This window comes from Dermacentor andersoni, chromosome 6, assembly GCF_023375885.2.
Source record: "Dermacentor andersoni chromosome 6, qqDerAnde1_hic_scaffold, whole genome shotgun sequence".
NCBI classification, from domain to species: domain Eukaryota; kingdom Metazoa; phylum Arthropoda; class Arachnida; order Ixodida; family Ixodidae; genus Dermacentor; species Dermacentor andersoni.
Window position 1 is genome coordinate 88,094,184 of NC_092819.1, and position 18,483 is coordinate 88,112,666.

At 45.3% G+C, this 18,483-nt stretch overlaps 1 protein-coding gene across 2 annotated transcripts in view; it reads right to left on the reverse strand.

Annotated features, from left to right (window-relative positions):
• Positions 1 to 1,821: 1,821 nt before the first annotated feature.
• Positions 1,822 to 18,483, reverse strand: part of LOC126522533 (uncharacterized) — a 200,989-nt gene continuing 184,327 nt past the window's right edge. The window contains exons 19-21 of one of the 2 annotated variants that reach the window (XM_050171298.3): positions 15,887 to 16,137; positions 9,194 to 9,292; positions 1,822 to 5,264 (exon numbers count right to left, since the gene is read on the reverse strand). In XM_050171298.3, coding sequence (XP_050027255.2) covers positions 5,082 to 5,264; positions 9,194 to 9,292; positions 15,887 to 16,137 — 533 coding nt within the window. In that variant the 3' untranslated portion in view covers positions 1,822 to 5,081. Of the gene's footprint in view, positions 5,265 to 9,168; positions 9,293 to 15,886; positions 16,138 to 18,483 lie in introns of those variants that run through there. The other variant, XM_072288803.1, reaches the window with a different exon arrangement.

Consider the following 18,483-nt stretch of genomic DNA (forward strand, 5'->3'; position numbering starts at 1 on the left):
ACGGTAGCTGCAATGGGAGCGGTTGTCCCAGCATGGGAATTATGGGAAGTACATGGATTTTCCTAGATTTCGTCCTTCTGGCTTCAAACGGCTTTGTGACTTTGTAAACTCGTCATTTTCAGCAATGTCCTGCGTAATAAATAATTAAATAAACATTATTGAAATTGTCCGACAGCAGGATTTGAACACAGGACGTCTAGCACAGAAGCAGGGTATTGAGACAATTAAGACACAGACGAATGTATCGACAAGCGATGTGAACGCCCTTATGAGTTTATTGCGGGCCTGAGGCGCCTTGAGACGCTTAGCGCCTTTCAATTTGGCCACCTCCTCTCCGCGGCGGTGACGGCGCGATGGCGCGTCGCCAGGGCGCCGGCTCGATAGCGGCGGATCACAGTGTGTGCTGCCCAATCTAAAACGCAGAACCGCCTCCGTTCGGCACTGCGTGTTCTGTATGTGGTTGCCTGTTGTTGAAATAAGGCATCAGCTGCGCTCAAAGACCGCACTACCGAGAAGCGTAATCGTCGGCCAATTTATTTTTATTCAGTGTGCGCTTGTTCAGCTGTCCTAGCATAGCGTCGCCTGGTATCGCGACGCGCGATTCTCTTCGCCAACACCAGGCCCCGTCCTCCTCCGGAGCTCGCTTCCCTCGCGGGGACAAACCTAACATCGCCGCTTTCACAGACGGGCATGAACGCTTGCGCGTAAAAGTCGTGTCACGTATGGAATGTATGGCGTACCGCGTACGATGCAAGGAACGAGAGCCAGAACACGTCCTGAGCGATTGGATGGAGCGAGGCGCGAGCTGCAACGACTGAATTACCCATCGAAGCCTCAAATCGATGATAACGATGTGTACCGAACAGCCGCTTCGGCTGGTGCTTGTATCTAGCAGGTGCCGGAAGGTTTCCTATGTTTGCTGCGACGTGAGCCGTAATTGTAGGCTACCGGGCGAACTAGTTGCATTTTGTGTTCACTTTCATTCGCGGCCTTCTTGACCAGGTTAGCCCCGCTTCCATAATATATGTTTTCAAGGAACACGGTGAAAAACGCATGCAGTGTTAGAGGTCACCTTGTTCAACTAAGCGTATTGAGTTCATCCTATCTCATTGTTAAATGGCCGAATTTTATTACCGACCCCACTAAATGTTATTTTTCACATGCGTTACCATGGTAAACATTTTGACCCTCGGGGGACGCAACCCATAGAAATTATTCTTCTGGCACGACCAGATATTTCTCAGAACTCCACATCAGGCATTGCAAGCATACTCGCCTAAATATGGTGTTTTTGATTGATGAAGACGCATAATAGGAATCATAACCAAAAGCCCCTAGCCACCTTTAAATACCAGCATCTCCTAAAGTCTTTCGACGGAAGAACTCTGCTGGAAGAACTTCGTCGATGCGTCATGTGACGTCTCTGAGAAATTTTCTGATTATCTCTGCAACTGTCGACGCAATCTTAAGCACGAACTGACCGCAACGCAGTGGTTCACAACGACACATATTAAAGCACTTAAGCCATTTGCGGCCTTATATCGGCAGTTTATGAATTATTTGTCTTTGCACTTCATACGAGTTTACAAGTATTGTGAATTCAATGCCCCGAAACACCCCCAGCGGTGGCTTAGCGGCCATGGTGCAGCGCTGCAAAGCACGAGATCGCGGGATCGAATCCAGCATGCGGCGGCCAAAATGCGAAAACGTCCGTGTACCATGCATCAAGGGTACGATGAAAATTTCCTGGTGGTAAAAATTATACCGGAGTCCCCGATTACGGCGTCACTCATAATCGAACAGTGGTTCTCTCATGTAAAATCCCAGAATTCAATTCAATTTAATGCACTGAAGAATGAACTGAAACACAAATACAAATTGGGCAGCTTAACCCATGTTATGGTTTCTATTCCTGAAACGTTTATTCAGTCTTAGTGGATCATTCAGGACATTTTCGTTATTCAATAAACCAAACATATATTCCACCTGCACACTGAGAACAGACACCCGCTTGGATAGGCTAAATTTGAGCAAACAAACTTTCGTGCATTCCAACAATCCGTTTGCGCACAATAATTTAGAGAGTTCATTCTCTTAATCCATGAGGGCTACCACCTGCAACGTCGAAGAGCCCACTTGGAATGCTGATTGCTGCTGCTTTATTTTTTGGCGACATTACGGAGTGCAAACTCATCGAAGCATTTGACTAGTAACGTTCACTCGTACTCCTCCTATTTTGACGTTCACTCTCAATGCTTTTCTTCCAGTGCTTCTCAAGTATTTTTTCCCGTTACCTGCTATTTCAAGCATCTGTAACTTCACAGTTTAAATGTGTAAATAACATGAGCTGTGCTGCGAGCGCCTATACTGCCTACTATTGCTTCCGAAGTATGTGCGCAGACGTACGTCACCACTATGGTGGTCCCAGCGTCAGGAATACTACGAACCTTTAATAAGTAGAAAAACGCGCAAATTACGCTATAGCTAATGCGCTTGCTGGTGGTTTTCACATGTTGTATACCACACCGTGCGAAAATAAATGATTTTGGTACATTTATCAGCGGGCTGTCCAGGACGCCCGCGAAGCGGCGACTAGGCAAGGCCTGGACGTCCCGACGTGGGAGCCTTGAGCCCGGGTCATCAATCTCCAAGATGCTCAATAAAGGTTTTTACCAACCAACCAAATTTATCAGCAGTCACATTAGTTAGGTCACCAGTGGCACGCGGTGGGCGTTCCCGTCAGCCGTAATGTGAGCACCACGTCACTGCTACGTCAGCGGCAGTCACGTGCCAAGGCGATGGTGCCTATTTTCTCCAAGCAACCACGTGGACCCATTTACCTGTCTGTTTTTTTTTCTTTGGGAATAGCACTCTTTGCCTGAAAAACAGATTGTGTGCTTTGGTGCTCTTGCTTGAAACTATATTTGTTGAACGAGCCTCAGCGTGCCGTTGTGTAATAATTCAGACGTGTCTCATACTCAATGTCTTGTACTAATATAACTCATTTAGAAAGAAACAGCGCAAATTCTTTGATATCAGATCCTACAGTATTAGATACAAATAAGTTACATTGTTCCCTTTTCAACAGATCTTGTTGTTTGTGCAGCTCACTGGGATAAAGTAGGTTATGAAGCACAGTAGGCGTGAAAACACTGGACAAATTTAAAGATGCGAGACCTAGTCTGACAATTACAGCTGACAACTTCAATGGGTTTACCTAGGCTGATTGTATATGCACTAGAAAACAGTTCACGTCGTTGTTAGATTGAGTGAATGATCGCAATATTTGCACCATTCCTCTCCTGTTATTGTTGTGGATTTTACATTCTTTTTTTTTTTTGCTAATGGAAATAATTGCCTGTTTATGCTTTATTCTTGCTGTCCTGTGTCATGACATTGTAGGACCATGGGCTAGGAATTGATAAATCACTATGTATTTGACTTAAGTGAATGCTACTATCTCTCGGTATCTGGAGCTTGCGAACCGCAAGCAATGCATTTAAAATAGGATGAACTAGTAAAAAAAATCACTGATCCATGTAGCTGCCAATGGCGTAGAACACTTTGACTCCACTCATTCCATCCTCGGTCATGTACTACTTCACAGGTGTTCTTGTTGACGTCAAAGAATAAATCTCAGGTACAATTTCAAGATTTCGAGCATGCTATGAAAACTTCAATCTCTCGAGTGGAACTACAACAGATATGGCGGGTATAAAGTGTGTTACATAATGCCACAGCGTACATAGGTGAGCGAATCGTCATACCAATTATAGATTATGCATTCAAACCACTTATTTACCTTCAACCTATCCGGACACTGCTATACACTTGATGAGCTCACAAAAAGAAAGGTGATAAACACTTTTGCCCACAAATCCATTTGTACACGGTGCGCGGATATGAATAGCGACACCAGATATCGGTTCCCTACCGGCAATTTTTTTCCCTACGCTGACATATAATCGGGATACGGAGATTTTCTCGACACGAGAATCATTAAACAAATAGCACTGAGTGAGGCACTGATCCACACATTTTCTGAACTCCCGAATTAAGTACTGCGTTTCATATCCACTCAGTGGTTTTTACAGTCCACAAAACAAAACTTCTACAGAGAAAGGGCACAAACCATGAGCAGTCACTTCAGCGCTTCACGCCGAGACATACGAAGCGAGCGTAAGAACCGGACTCGTTGTTTTAAGGCTGACATGACCCGTACAGCCTACGAATGAAACAAGATTCACGAAGCGAAAGGAAAGTCTGAAAAACGACATCAGTATCATACAACAAAGACCAACGGATAAAACTGAAACCAGCATAAGATGAGGCACGATTAAGATATATATACATATAACGTGTGAAAACATTGTCATTACATTGTATGTGTAAAGGTGTCGTACCACCTGTAATGGTAATGTTTTCGGTGAAGAGCCGCACGTTTCAATTGTAAATGTCATGTGAGGGTGAGGCAAAGAGCAGGGCCTGTCATCCTGTCATAATATTGCCGTTGTGCAGGCGAGGATTATTCTCGATGTGGGGAATGATGATTTTTTTGTACCCTGACGACCTTATGTTTGTTATGCTCTCTGCGTCGCATGATCTTCCTGGTCCCACCGAAAGAAACTGATATTGCACAGTATTTGCGGGCGATACCAGTGTCGCGTGTATACAGTTCATATGGCATGAGCTCATCCCCAGAGAATGGCGCCGACGCAGGGAAAGTTCTCGTCACCGTACAAAGCCGGATTCACCTGGGAGCAACCCAACGTTCAATCGTCCATACGCAGAAGATAGCGTTTCATTACGAACACGGAGCACGCCAGGGCACTAAGCACTGTTCTTTGTGATCACAGTTCCTGGGACGCATTTCGCGTTGAGCAACAAAAAAAAAAAACACGACCCCCCACCCCCGCCTTCCATTTCTTTTTGTATCCAACTCGCGGTAGATGTCAGCGTACGTTGCACGTCTTCTGCTCTCTGAGCTAAGTCCACAACCTGACACAGCTGGCTTCGATGGATGAGCGCCGGAGCTGGCGACGTTATTGTGATTAGGTGAGGTTACATTCGTTCGTCGGCTATCACACGGACTCGTCGACTCTTAATCGCGTATGCGGGGACCGCTTCCACTTGGACTTTGTCGCCGTTGGCGTCGCTGGTAGCAGCGGCCTGGCGCTGGAGTTGGAACTTCGCACATCTTTCGTGCCTCTGTGTCCATTGCGAATGGGGAGCATTTTCATCTCTTCCAGCACGGGCTGAGACACCTGAAACAGTGAGCAAAACAAAAACGGAATATTAGTAGGTAGAACGACTGAAGCTGCGTTTGACCTTTCAGGTGCAACGCCAATAAGGAAATCACAAAATAAATTCCCGACAAAACATGAAGTACGTCCAGTATTATTATTTTAGTTGTGAAGAGGACTTCTCTGGGCCTACTTTGCACCGTTAAATGTGGGTGAATAAAATTTCGACCCCCCTGGGGTTATTTTCATCATCATCATCATCATCCGCCTGGTTATGCCCACTGCAGGGCAAAGGCCTCTCCCATACTTCTCCAACTACCCCGGTCATGTACTAATTGTGGCCATGTTGTCCCTGCAAACTTCTTAATCTCATCCGCCCGCCTAACTTTCTGCCGCCCTCTGCTACGCTTTCCTTCCCTTGGAATCCATTCCGTAACACTTAATGACCATCCGTTAGCTTCCCTCCTCATTACGTGTCCTGCCCATGCCCATTTCTTTTTCTTGATTTCAACTAAGATGTCGTTTACCCGCGTTTGTTGCCTCACCCAATCTGCTCTTTTCTTATCCCTTAACGTTACACCCATCATTCTTCTTTCCATAGCTCGTTGCGTCGTTCTCAATTTCAGCAGAACCCTTTTCGTAAGCCTCCAGGTTTCTGCCCCGTAGGTGAGTACTGGTAAGACACAGCTATTATACACTTTTCTCTTGAGGGATAATGGCAACCTGCTGTTCATGATCTGAGAATGCCTGCCAAACACACCCCAGCCCATTCTTATTCTTCTGATTATTTCAGTCTCATGATCCGGATCCACAGTCACTACCTGTCCTAAGTAGATGTATTCCCTTACCACTTCCAGTGCCTCACTACCTATTGTAAACTGCTGTTCCCTTCCGAGACTGTTAAGCATTACTTTAGTTTTCTGCAGATTAATCTTTGGACCCACCCTTTGGCTTTGCCTCTCCAGGTCAGTGAGCATGCATTGCAGTTGGTCCCCTGAGTTACTAAGCAGGGCAATATCATCAGCGAATCGCAAGTTACTAAGGTATTCTCCATTAACTCTTATCCCCAATTCGGGGTTATTTTACGTGCACCTAAATCTAAGCACACGGGTGTTTTCGCATTTCACGCCCATCAAAATGCGGCCTCCGTTACCGGGATTTGAACTGCAATAAAGATAAGTCCTCACAACTTGAGGCGATGACATGGTACAGCGAAGAGCAGAGCTGGTTCGTACGACACCGTTAAAACTACACTATTTATGAGGATAAGATGCACACGAATACAAAGAAACACAGGAGTACAGAAATTAGAGCAGATGTACACTCTGAGCTCAAACCCGCCGCTGTAGCTAGCGACCGTGACGTCACGCTGCTACAGGCTCGAGGTCGTGACTCAACTCCCAGCCGGGGTGGCCGCATTTCCATGGGGGCGATGCAGAAAGGACATCGATTCAGTGAAGTGGCCTTCGTCATCTAGATGACGTTGATTCTGCTTTACGTGCCATATTATCCGACGCGACCTTCTGCACAACGTGCCAATAAATCCACTAGGCCATGCCATTATGCCAAATTAGGCCAAAACATTACGTACCGAAGAAGAAATAGGCATCTCGTGGATGCACCAAAAAGGGGAAAAAAACATTCCAAGTGAGGACGTTACTCATTTCGCCATGTGCTTCTCTGGGCGCTTTACTACCACTTCGCATATAACCCTCCCTAGTGATTCCACGATACGGTACTCAGAGCAGGCGATGCCCTAAATGTCACTGTAGTAAAAACGCCTGCCTAATTTTGCTAGGAAGTGCTTTCTGTGAAGTACGCTCTGACGTGAATGATTGCCTTCAGTCGTTACCTACTTAGTGGCGATAATGAAACTGACTTGGGCCGGTCGCGCCACGAAGTGCCAACACAGTAAATGAAATCGCAAACGACATCTTAGTAGTTATCACGGCACAGTCTGTCACTAACCAAAAAATAGCGTGCAGACCATAAGAAACTTGCTAAAATTCTTGCAGCTGATGACACAGCCACGACGAGTGAACGCTGGCGTGGCAAGCACGTGATAGGACACTGAGCACTAGGTCCTGCAGCTCCCGACAAAAGGCTGCTTACACCTGAAAAGCACCCGAAATTGTTGACGCAAGGACTTTGCTAGTGCTTCGAGACGGCTGGCACTTGCGTTACATCGCCTATAACAACTCGCTGACGAGTGCGCGTTGATTAGGTAGCCTGTTCTTGCGGTCAGCCGTTCCCAAGCAACACTGATAGATTGATTCACTGGATTTAAGAGGAAGCTACATAGTTCGAGGCCTATTCCGCATTAAAATACGAGTGAAACGCTGATGCGCATGTATAAGACAGCTGTTGCAATGGCATGAAGGAAATTTTTGCCCTTGAAAGAAAGTTTTGCAAGTGTCGAACTTTAGCGAAAGTATAAAAGGTAATTTTGTTTTTTAATACCTTACTTGTCATAAAACCGGCCTAAGTCGGCAAGCCTAAAAAAGTTGAAATGCGAAGTTTACACATTTAACACTCTATAATAAAACCTGACAGTGCAGTTCTAAACAGCCTGTGTTAGAGCATCTAAAGCAGAGAAACTTCATATATGAGCTTTAGCCCCATTTAACAATGTTTACGAGATTTTTGCAAAAGTGCTACTCGCAAATGAGTGGTACAGTTGTAATTGAGAGCGATGTATAATAAGGGAATTTTGCGGCTCTAGATGAATTATTAGGTACTGTTACCTGAAGTGTAATATTATTCTTTATATTGTTGAGTCACAGAGTTGGAAGCTTGATCCTAGAGTTATATTTCTTTTACTTCGAAAGATTTTTTATTAGAGATGTATAACTAAAACAGAAACTCTATTTGTTTCAGGTAATAACTTTTAACTTCTTCTAACAAACGTAATCAAAATCGGTGCGCTGGTCACCGAAAAAAAAAACGGTTTCTTCATTTTCATGTATTTAGATAGGAGCTCCCGAGGTAAATCTTCGTTGGACGTACTTAACCAACTCTCTTCCAATACGACACAGGTGGTCCAATACGACACATGCTGTATTGGACCACCCGGTGTTCTTTAACGTGCACCGACATCCAAGTACACGGTGTTGTTATTTTTTTTTGTTTGGATATTGCCCTCCTCTCACCTCCCTCCCATCCCACATCGAAATGCGGCGCCCGTTGCCAGTAATCGAACCTGGGACCTCTTGTTCACCCGCAGAATGGGATAGTCAATGAACAACTATGGCGGGTTTTTCAAACATAGGCGTCGATTCTGATGCAGGCCACGTGCGGAATATGTCACATTGTTACCGTCCGGTGAGGTTGAATTCATTCATTCATTCATTCATTCATTCATTCATTCATTCATTCATTCATTCGTTTATTCACTTTGTACAGGTAAAGAAAACACAAAAACACTCAAAACGATAGCCAATGACCGGTAGCGGCTCTAAACGCGACTGTTTTGGAAACAGTTGGGTTAAGCGTGAAACACAGGTTTGACATAGTCGCAATCAATCACAATTATACGCGTATGTTAAAAAAAGAAAAGAAAAACAGAAACAAGAGCGACAACTGCAACACTTTTTTCCGAATGCAATGTCGCAATCGGAGAAAGTTGCGAAAAAAGAAGGCTTAACGACAAGGCCAAGAGGACAGGACACTAAGTATAAAACGGGAGTTAAGTTTGAACCTACATGAATAAACCGTCAATAGGTTTAATAAAATGTATTTCTACTGCAGAAGGAAAATAGAGGACATCGTTCTTTTTGATTGGAATCTGCTTCAAAAGCTTTGTATCAAAGAACTGCATCATTAAGCGCTATCGGCCCAGATACTTAGTAGAGGGGAGTTACAGTTCCTAAATGTTAAACTTCATAAGATTCAAAGGCGGACACACGGAAGGGGCGGCTGTAGTATATATACAATAAAAAGCGGCCGCTCACCTTTTCAACGCATGACTGGCTTCCACGTACTTGGATCAGCGCACAATTTCGCAGAGAGTAGCACACGACGCCCGCCGTTCTTTTCTTCCCAAAGGCGTTCTGTGACAACAAAAAAAAAGCTCATATAAATTATTTACTCTCACAAACAGCGCATAAAGTAAAACGAGAATCTATATGTGTGACGAGACCTCCTCAAGGCACCTAACGATGATTACGATACATCAAGAATACTGACGATAGGACGTATTTGAAGGAAAATTAAAAGAAAAATTAAGAAAAGAAATAAAGAAGCATAATAATTACGAGGTCCGATCTGAAAGGGTAGAGGAGCAGTAAACAGAGTATGTCTCTGTGCCATAAGGCGAAGGAAATGAGAAGGCGAAGTACGGCAGGCAAAGAAAACTCAAATTTAGCTTTTGTACATCGATGCAGCGACCGGGGGACAGCTACTCGCCTGTCAGTTAATACGATTTTAACTGAGAGTTTATTTTCTTTTGAGCATTACTGAATGAGTAGTACTGCAATCTTCCATGATCTCTGCTGCTGTGCAAGCAGTTTTTAATTACAAATTTCTACATGAAATTGGTGTCAGAATTGCTGGCCGAGAAACAGGCGTAAGAGGGCAATATTTATCAGTGGCGCCTCTGTCTCAGGGGTGACGAAGCCAGGAGCACCGAGTATGATTATTATTATTATTATTATTATTATTATTATTATTCAGACAATATGCACTTGAGAGGAAGGGAGTGCGAGGGAGGAACAGCCGGGCAACTGGCACAGGAAGGATCCCTTCACAGGCATGAAAGCAGCGACAAAGCACCATACCGGAGCGTGCACATGCAGACGTGCTTCGAGAGTTATTATGTGCTCTTTTCCCGCGCGTTCCTTTTTTCGTTTTTCGTAGATAACATTAGGTTGACCACTAAGAGTGATTTTTTTCCCTTCTATCTGCCTTCTATAGAATTTATTTATTTATTTATTTATTTATTTATTTATTTATTTATTTATTTACTGTCCACAGTAACGCAGGTTATGCAAAACACGGTAACACAGATGATACAGACTGGCTTCCAATCTCTCAAGAACGAAATAGAGAACCAGATTCAGGCTCTACAGACCAAAATGACACAATCCGGAGAAAGTTTCAGTCAACGCATTCACATGCTAGAAGAAAGAGATAATGCTCGCTAGAAACCTCAGTACCCTGCGAGAGAAACCAAGATAATGCAGACCCTAAGCGAACAAGATGGCGAGGCTAAATAAAGAGGAAGATGACTACAAGCAACATCCACGGCTCAAAATTTGGCAATGGAACTGTCATTCTATCCGAAGTAAGAGAAACAACCTTGAGCAATTCTGCAAGCAGTTTGACCCAGATATTATAGCCTTACAAGAAACCGAAGCAGAAGACTTCAAGGTCAGTGGTTACCTCACCCACGTCACTGACGGTAAAACGAGGACAGCAATCCTGATCAAGAAGGCCATCAACGCATCGAACACACCCTCGTCGAAATCGTACCCGAGAAAAAACAGCAGCAAAGCCTCTTTGTGTTAAACGTGTAAAGCCCACCAAAGGACCACCTAAAGGATCTAGACAAGCTAATGAGAGAGGTGAAGAAGCTGAGCAAGGGTAACGGGCTGATAGTCGTTGGAGATTTTAATGCTCCCCATGTGGCCTGGGGTTATGCGGCCTCAAAGAAAAAAGGAGAAGACGTGCACAACGTAGCCCAACAACACCTCCTCACGCTACTCAACGACCCGCAGACACCCACGCGCATCGGCAACAGTGTATCTAGAAACACCAGCCCCGACCTCACATTCGTACACGGACTCAAACAGTATGAGTGGAGCTGCATGGACGAGAATCTTGGTAGCGACCATTATATAGTGCAAACGATCATTCCGCACCACAAAGCAACGATGAAGATCGGCAAAGCCAAGATCACGGACTGGCAGGCCTTTCGCAAAGATGAGAGCGCCATTAATGCGACGATAGACGACATAAACATCTGGATCAGAGGAGTCGTGGAAAGAGCCGAGAAGCATACAAGGACAATCCAGCTGTCGCAAATCACCCCCGTGGTCGACCCGCACTTACTCCACCTGTGGGAGGCGCGGAGGGGTCTCGCTAAACGCTGGCAGCGTAACAAGTGCAACAGGAAACTCAAAATTCGAATCTCTAAGCTGATCAAGGAAACGCAAGAGTACTCTGAACAACTTGAAAGAAAGAACTGGCGCGAGACATGTAACAAGCTTCAAGGTACCTTAAGCAGCAAGCGCACTTGGGCGGTGCTCAAGACTCTCCTATCAAAGAAGGAGAACAAGAACGCCGCAAAACAGAAAGTGCAGCGACTCATACACAACCACCCGGGTAAAGAAGACATTATCAAAGAAGTGAAGGAGAAGTTCCTCGGTACGGAGCGGAACATAAGTGTAGATTCGCATTTCGACGAGTATCGAGGCAACCCAAATATAGAACTGGATCGGCCCTTCACAGAAGCAGAAATTGAGAGGGCCTTGAGCAAGCTCACCCGCAACACGGCGCCGGGGTACGACAGAATAAACAACAAGACACTCCGGAACCTTGACGGACCCTCTGTAGACGCGCTCTTAAAATACATCAACGAGTGCTGGGAACACGGTAAAGTACCACCGGAATGGAAACATGCCGAGGTAACCATGATACCTAAACCCAACAAGCCCATCAGCGTGCAGAACCTTCGACCTATATCCCTAACCTCGTGTGCTGGAAAACTCTACGAGCACATGGTGCACAACCGCATGATCGACTATCTCGAAGACAACGAACACGTCCCAAAACACTATGTATGGATTTAGAGCTCACCTGTCCGCGCAAGACGTGTTGCTGCAAATCAAGGAAAAAAGTAATCGACAAGCTGGACACGCACAGCAAAAGAGCCATCCTCGCACTTGACGTGAAAGGGGCTTTCGACAACGTGTCCCACGAAGCCATACTGCAGCACCTCAGCGTATATAACTGCGGCGAAAAAAGTATATAATTACATCAAAGCTTTTCTGAAAGAACGGACAGCCACAGTGGGGATAGGCAACTTACGCTCTGAGAAATTCGACATACCGCGAAAGGGAACGCCACAAGGCTCCGTCATTTCGCCGATGCTATTCAATCTAGCGATGAGCTCACTACCCAAGCAACTGAAGCAAATCTACGGGCGAGACTGCAAGTTCTGCCCGCCGGACACGCCCAACACCTTGCGCTATATGGTGCTTGGATGCAGGAATAATCGAGAAGCACCACCATTATCATCACCACCAGGCGATAACATGCGCAAAGAGGCGGATTCAGAAGAAGAATTGGAAGACCAGTGGGAGGCTCTGCTGGTGACGCAAGACCCTGACAGCCAGCTGCGGTTGGTGAACAGGGCTCGGGCGGCGGCAGCGAGCCATGGCTACCTGGACTGAGGAGGCCACCCACCTTTGGGCTCAAGGAGCCTGGTCTCACAATAAAGTTTATTTCTCTCTCTCTCTCTCTCTCTGCCTTGGTAAACGACCGCCAGCACCAAGCAGTTCGAGTTTACTCATGTGGCTTTCTTCTAGTTAAGATTTCAAATAAGGAGAAGCTTCTGTAGTGCAATAAGTTCACTTCGTGAAAATTTACCTCTTAGCGCACTACGGCAGCCTTGCTGCGGTCAAGCTAGGGAAACGATGGAAAGCGTGGAGCATGTTTCATTAGAATGTAAAGATATCTGCCCAGCGGTCGATCAGTGGGAAAGTAAACATGTCCGCAATGGAGATTAGTAACAGGCGATTGGAAGATTGGTGGAAGAAACGTAGGGATACGACAAACAAAGGAGGCGTACAAAAACAAAGTTCACAATAGGGGTTCAGAAACTTTGGTTATGCGAATTCATCGCAGGGCTGTTTTCCCTTTTTTTCTTCTTTTTTAACGTAGGTAGGACATTAGGCATTAAAATAACAAGTGCTTGGTGGCACAACCCACCGCCCCGTTCAAAAGGAGATGCTCATAGCATCCATTTATTCATCCATCCATCCATCCATCCATCCATCCATCCATCCATCCATCCATCCATCCGTCCATCCGTCCGTCCGCCCATCCATCTATTTATCCATTCGTACGTCCGTCCGATTGGGAAGAATTGGGGATAAGAGTTAATGGAGAATATCTTAGTAACTTGCGATTCGCTGATGATATTGCCTTGCTTAGTAACTCAGGGGATCAACTGCAATGCATGCTCACTGATCTGGAGAGGCAAAGCCGAAGGGTGGGTCTAAAAATTAATCTGCAGAAAACTAAAGTAATGTTTAACAGTCTCGGAAGGGAACAGCAGTTTACAATAGGTAGTGAGGCACTGGAAGTGGTAAGGGAATACATCTACTTAGGACAGGTAGTGACCACGGATCCGGATCATGAGACTGAAGTAATCAGAAGAATAAGAATGGGCTGGGGTGCGTTTGGCAGGCATTCTCAGATCATGAACAGCAGGTTGCCATTATCCCTCAAGAGAAAAGTTTATAACAGCTGTGTCTTAACAGTACTCACGTACGGGGCAGAAACCTGGAGGCTTACGAAAAGGGTTCTACTTAAATTGAGGACGAGGCAACGAGCTATGGAAAGAAGAATGATAGGTGTAACGTTAAGGGATAAGAAAAGAGCAGATTGGGTGAGGGAACAAACGCGAGTTAATGATATCTTAGTTGAAATCAAGGAAAAGAAATGGGCATGGGCAGGGCACGTAATGAGGAGGGAAGATAACCGATGGTCATTAAGAGTTACGGAATGGATTCCAAGGGAAGGAAAGCGTAGCAGAGGGCGGCAGAAAGTTAGGTGGGCGGATGAGATTAAGACGTTTGCAGGGACAACATGGCCACAATTAGTACATGACCGGCGTAGCTGGAGAAGTATGGGAGAGGCCTTTGCCCTGCAGTGGGCATAACCAGGCTGATGGTGATGGTGGTGATGGTAGCTAGATGTGCGTCGTACTTCTCTGTGTACAAACCTGTGATCACCAGTCTTCCCCTAACAAGCATCAGATCGCCCTCGTTCTCGAAGGCGTTTCACTTCACTTCACGTCCGTCCGTCCGTCCCGTCCTCCCATCCATCCATCCATCCATCCGTCCGTCCATCCGTCCGTCCGTCCTTCTGTCCGTCTGTTTGTCCGTCCGTCCGTCCAACCATCCATCTATCCATTGATTCATCCAACCATCCATCTATCCATTCATTCATCCATCCATCCATCGATCCATTCATATCCGTCCGTCCGTCCGTCCGTCCGTCCGTCCGTCCATCCATCCATCCATCCATCCATCCATCCATCCATCCATCCATCCATCCATCCATCCATCCATCCATCCATCCATCCATCCATCCATCCATCGTTACTGGGAGCAAACTAAACACTGTCAGAACCAACATTACTCTGGCAAGGATTTACGACGTCGGTAGTTTTTCAACCGTGAAGACTGCTTCAAGTGGCACTTCAAATCAACTTATTTGACCAAATAATACTCAACCGAATAACACTCTTCTCCAGCATATCTCAACGTTTGTATCTTTCTATCTGAATCTCCTTACACACTGTCTCATATCGTTCATCAACTTAGTTTTCCTTTTCTTTTTCTCCCATATTTTCTGTCATAGCCTTGTTACCGATTAACTATAATGACAAGCTCACGTGAAGGAACAAAAAAATTGCAGGACGCTTCAGCTTCACCTTTAAGAGTGGAAGGCGACAGCATTCAAAGATCCCTGACTGCTTCGCATGCTTCCCGGGAACTGGAGCGTATGTAACCGTAATGTTTAGCTGGAAACGTTGGCCGCGAACACTATGCATGAAGGCGAGCTTTGTGGTAGAACGGGTGGAACCACAGCCTCTTACATGGACAGCGATGCTGCAGAGGCGAGCGCCAGCTGGAGTTAATGCAAGGAACTGGGCGCGCCGCTCCGTGGCCCCCAGGACACCCATCGCGCCAGCGCGCGCAGAATGGCGGACGCCGCGGCCGGTCTGTCAACGGCGCGGCCGGTTTGTGAGTGTGAAGGGGTTTCTTTGAGTTTTCACGCGACAGAATTATGTTTTCTCGTATAGTCAGATTACAATCCGTGAGCTATCATATCTTTGGGTTGCGTGCAAGCCGTAGTTTACGATTTTCTGCGTATTTTAGCCTGAAAAGCTTATTTAGGTCAGTAAATTGTTTGCATCATATGGAAGGCCTGGGTATACGTGGTTCGAAAATCTCTGCTTATGCAACGTCCGACGCTAAATGCGAGATGCCGGTGCCGGTGTTTCTGCGACGCGGGCTCCTTAACGCTCTGGCGTTAGAACGGGTAGAAACGAAGCACAGCACGTTACTCAAGTAAGTCATCATGGGTCGTCACAAGCAATATGTTAATATTACAGCACTAGTCTCTCTTCCTTTTTTTATTGGTGATGTTGAAATATACATTGCCGCATCTATAAAAAAGTATCTGCCCTCTCCCTCTGTTGTTTTTCCCTACGCAACCAGATCTGAAGTGGTGCGATCGTTCGTGACGCGTATTTTTAGAACCGTATGGCAAATACGATTGCTGCGTGTTCCAGCGTAGCTTTTCAAAGCCGCTCTCAGGTTATCCTCTTCGACTGACTATGGCTTGCTGTAGCCAAGCAGCGTTCCTTGACCTTATAATGAATTACTGATGAGTAAACTACGGGCTCTTACATCTGACAGCGAAGTGACTAGCGTCTTCTTTTGACCTCGCATCGTAGGCAGCGACGACCACGACTGGCCGGACTGCCCGGACTGCCGGTCTGAAGGAACGCGCTCGCATTGACGTAAGTTCTCCAGGAACCTGTTCAGCTGCTGCTTGAACATCCGTGTGGTGAGTGTGTACAGGACGGGGTTCAGCGCCGAGTTCACCGGCAGGAGGAACACTGCGACCCATGCGTATAGCGTCTCGTCGATCTTTGTTCCTGCAAGGCACGGGAACGAATTAGAAGATCAAGAGACGAAAGCTGGAGCAAAACAAAAATATCAGATAAACTTAGCTCTGCGAATTGCAGTAAGGTAGGAAGTTTGGATAGTTGGATGAGTGCACACTTCAGATCAGCGCGGATGAGGACCGAGAAGCGATGCAAACGACGCAGGAAGACTGCTATGAAAGAACTGAAGTCTATACTCCTTCCATTCGTGTTGCCGTCGTCTTCCTTGGTTGGTGATTAAAAGTGTGTAGCTCTGATGACATTCGAACGGTACGACTAAGGTGAACATTTTGGCGTGCGCGTTAGACGGCGCTGTATATTACAGGGTGTCCCAGCTAACTTTAGCCAGAGTATAAAACATCCAAATGCCACGTAGCTGAACAGAACAAACGTAATGTTGTTTGCAGTCGCTTGGAAATACTCAAACTATTTTTTTCATTCTGCCTAGTTAGATAATTAGTGAAAAACTCCTGATACGCCTTCCTGTTGCTTAATACGTGCTACATAAAAGTGTTTTTCCGAGCGTGAAAGAAGCCCGCTAAAATACGCGCAAGGTGCCTCGAGCGGCCAGTCGCACGGCAATTTTGCGTGCATTTGTGGGCTTCACTCACGCTCGGAAAAAAAAAAAAAACTTTTATGTAGCACGTATTGAGGAACAGAAAGCTGTTTCGGGAGTTTTTTATGTCAGCCTGAAATATTCTAATCGACACTTTCATCTAATTATCATATTTGAGAAGTTGAATAATCAAGATGAATTATCTCATTAGGCGGAATAAAAAAAAATAATTTGAACGACTCCAAGTGACGGCAAATAACATTACCTTGGTTCTGTCCAGCTATGTGGCATTCGAATAGCGTTAAACTCTGGCTAAAGTTAGCTGGGACACGCTGCATTTATCCCTGATCCGCGAAGATCCCTGACTCGTCTCATTACCACACTATGTGTCACAGTTTCTTGACGAAATCACTCGCTGCGTCTTCCCTGTCTACATAGAACTTAAAGCCTGCATGAAGCTACATGTTGAATGCTCCATGTCTACATGGCCTTAGCTATAGATTGAACGTTCTATCTGTGCATACGGAGCGGGTAGAAAAGCTACAAATTTTGTCGCATTGAAAAGAGAACAAAGAGACAGATAGGTCGAGCTCTATTTAAAACGACCTCTCTGCAATACAAAGAAAAAAGATCTTTTGCCATACTAGAAATCTTGACAAGCCAGAAAAGACGCAGGAATAAAAAGAAATGGTAAGCGGCAGTAACCTTTGACGCAGTAACCTTTGACTCGCACCTCGGTGTTGGTGTTCTTTAGGTTAAGTTTAGGCGAGCGCAACGCACGAACCGAACTCCAGGACAACATAACCTCCGTGCTAATTAATTAATTAATTAATTAAATAATTAATTATTGGTTATTTAATAAATTATATTATGGTCCCGTTAAGTGTCATGCCATCATATTGTGTTCTACGTATTTAGTGAAATCATTACTTCCTCTTTCTCCTTCCGGGTTTACAGGAATCCCGCCAAAGTCGTGCTCACGTGGCAGGTCTCTAAAGTCTAGGATTCTGTCACCCGCCGTGTTTGCTCAGTGACTATCGTGTTAGGCTGCTGAGCACGAGGTCGCAGAACCGAATCCCGGCCGCGGCGGCCGCATTTCAATGGCGGCGAAATGCGAAAACACCCGTGTACTTAGATTTAAATGCACGTTAAAGAACCTCAAGTGGTTGAAATTTCCGGAGTCCTCCATGGACTACGGCGTGCCTCATAATCAGAAAGTGGTTTTGCCGCGAAAACCCCACAATTTTATTACGATTCTTTGCTTTGGTGTGCGGTAATCAGTGATTTCTAATTAATTGTTCCAGACACTTCAGTAACTCAACTTATGCCCTGATATCATATCTATAATGAAACCCTTGAATGTTGTAGTGTGCTATCTTTTTACTTATTTTGAATTTCGTCCCTCGTCTTTGCAGTGATATCTAATTAATTTTCATTATTTCAGACACTTCAGTAACTCAAATGGTAGCTAGACTTATGCTCTGATAACATATCTATATTGAAATTTTGTATTGTACTATTTCTTTGTATTATTTCTTATTAGTTTTGAATTTCGCCCCACGTCGTCTCACTTTCTTCTAGTTTATCATAATTGTTTCAGACATTTTCGTAACTCAACTTATGCTTTGATATCGTAACTGCAATGAAACCCATGAATTTTGTACTGTACTACTTTTTTCTATGTTTTGTCTCATGTATTTTGAAATTCCTCCCCGGTCGTCTCAGGAGGTGAACCGGAAGTGCTGCGCAAGAAACAAGAGTGTCAATCGATGCTGGGGCCA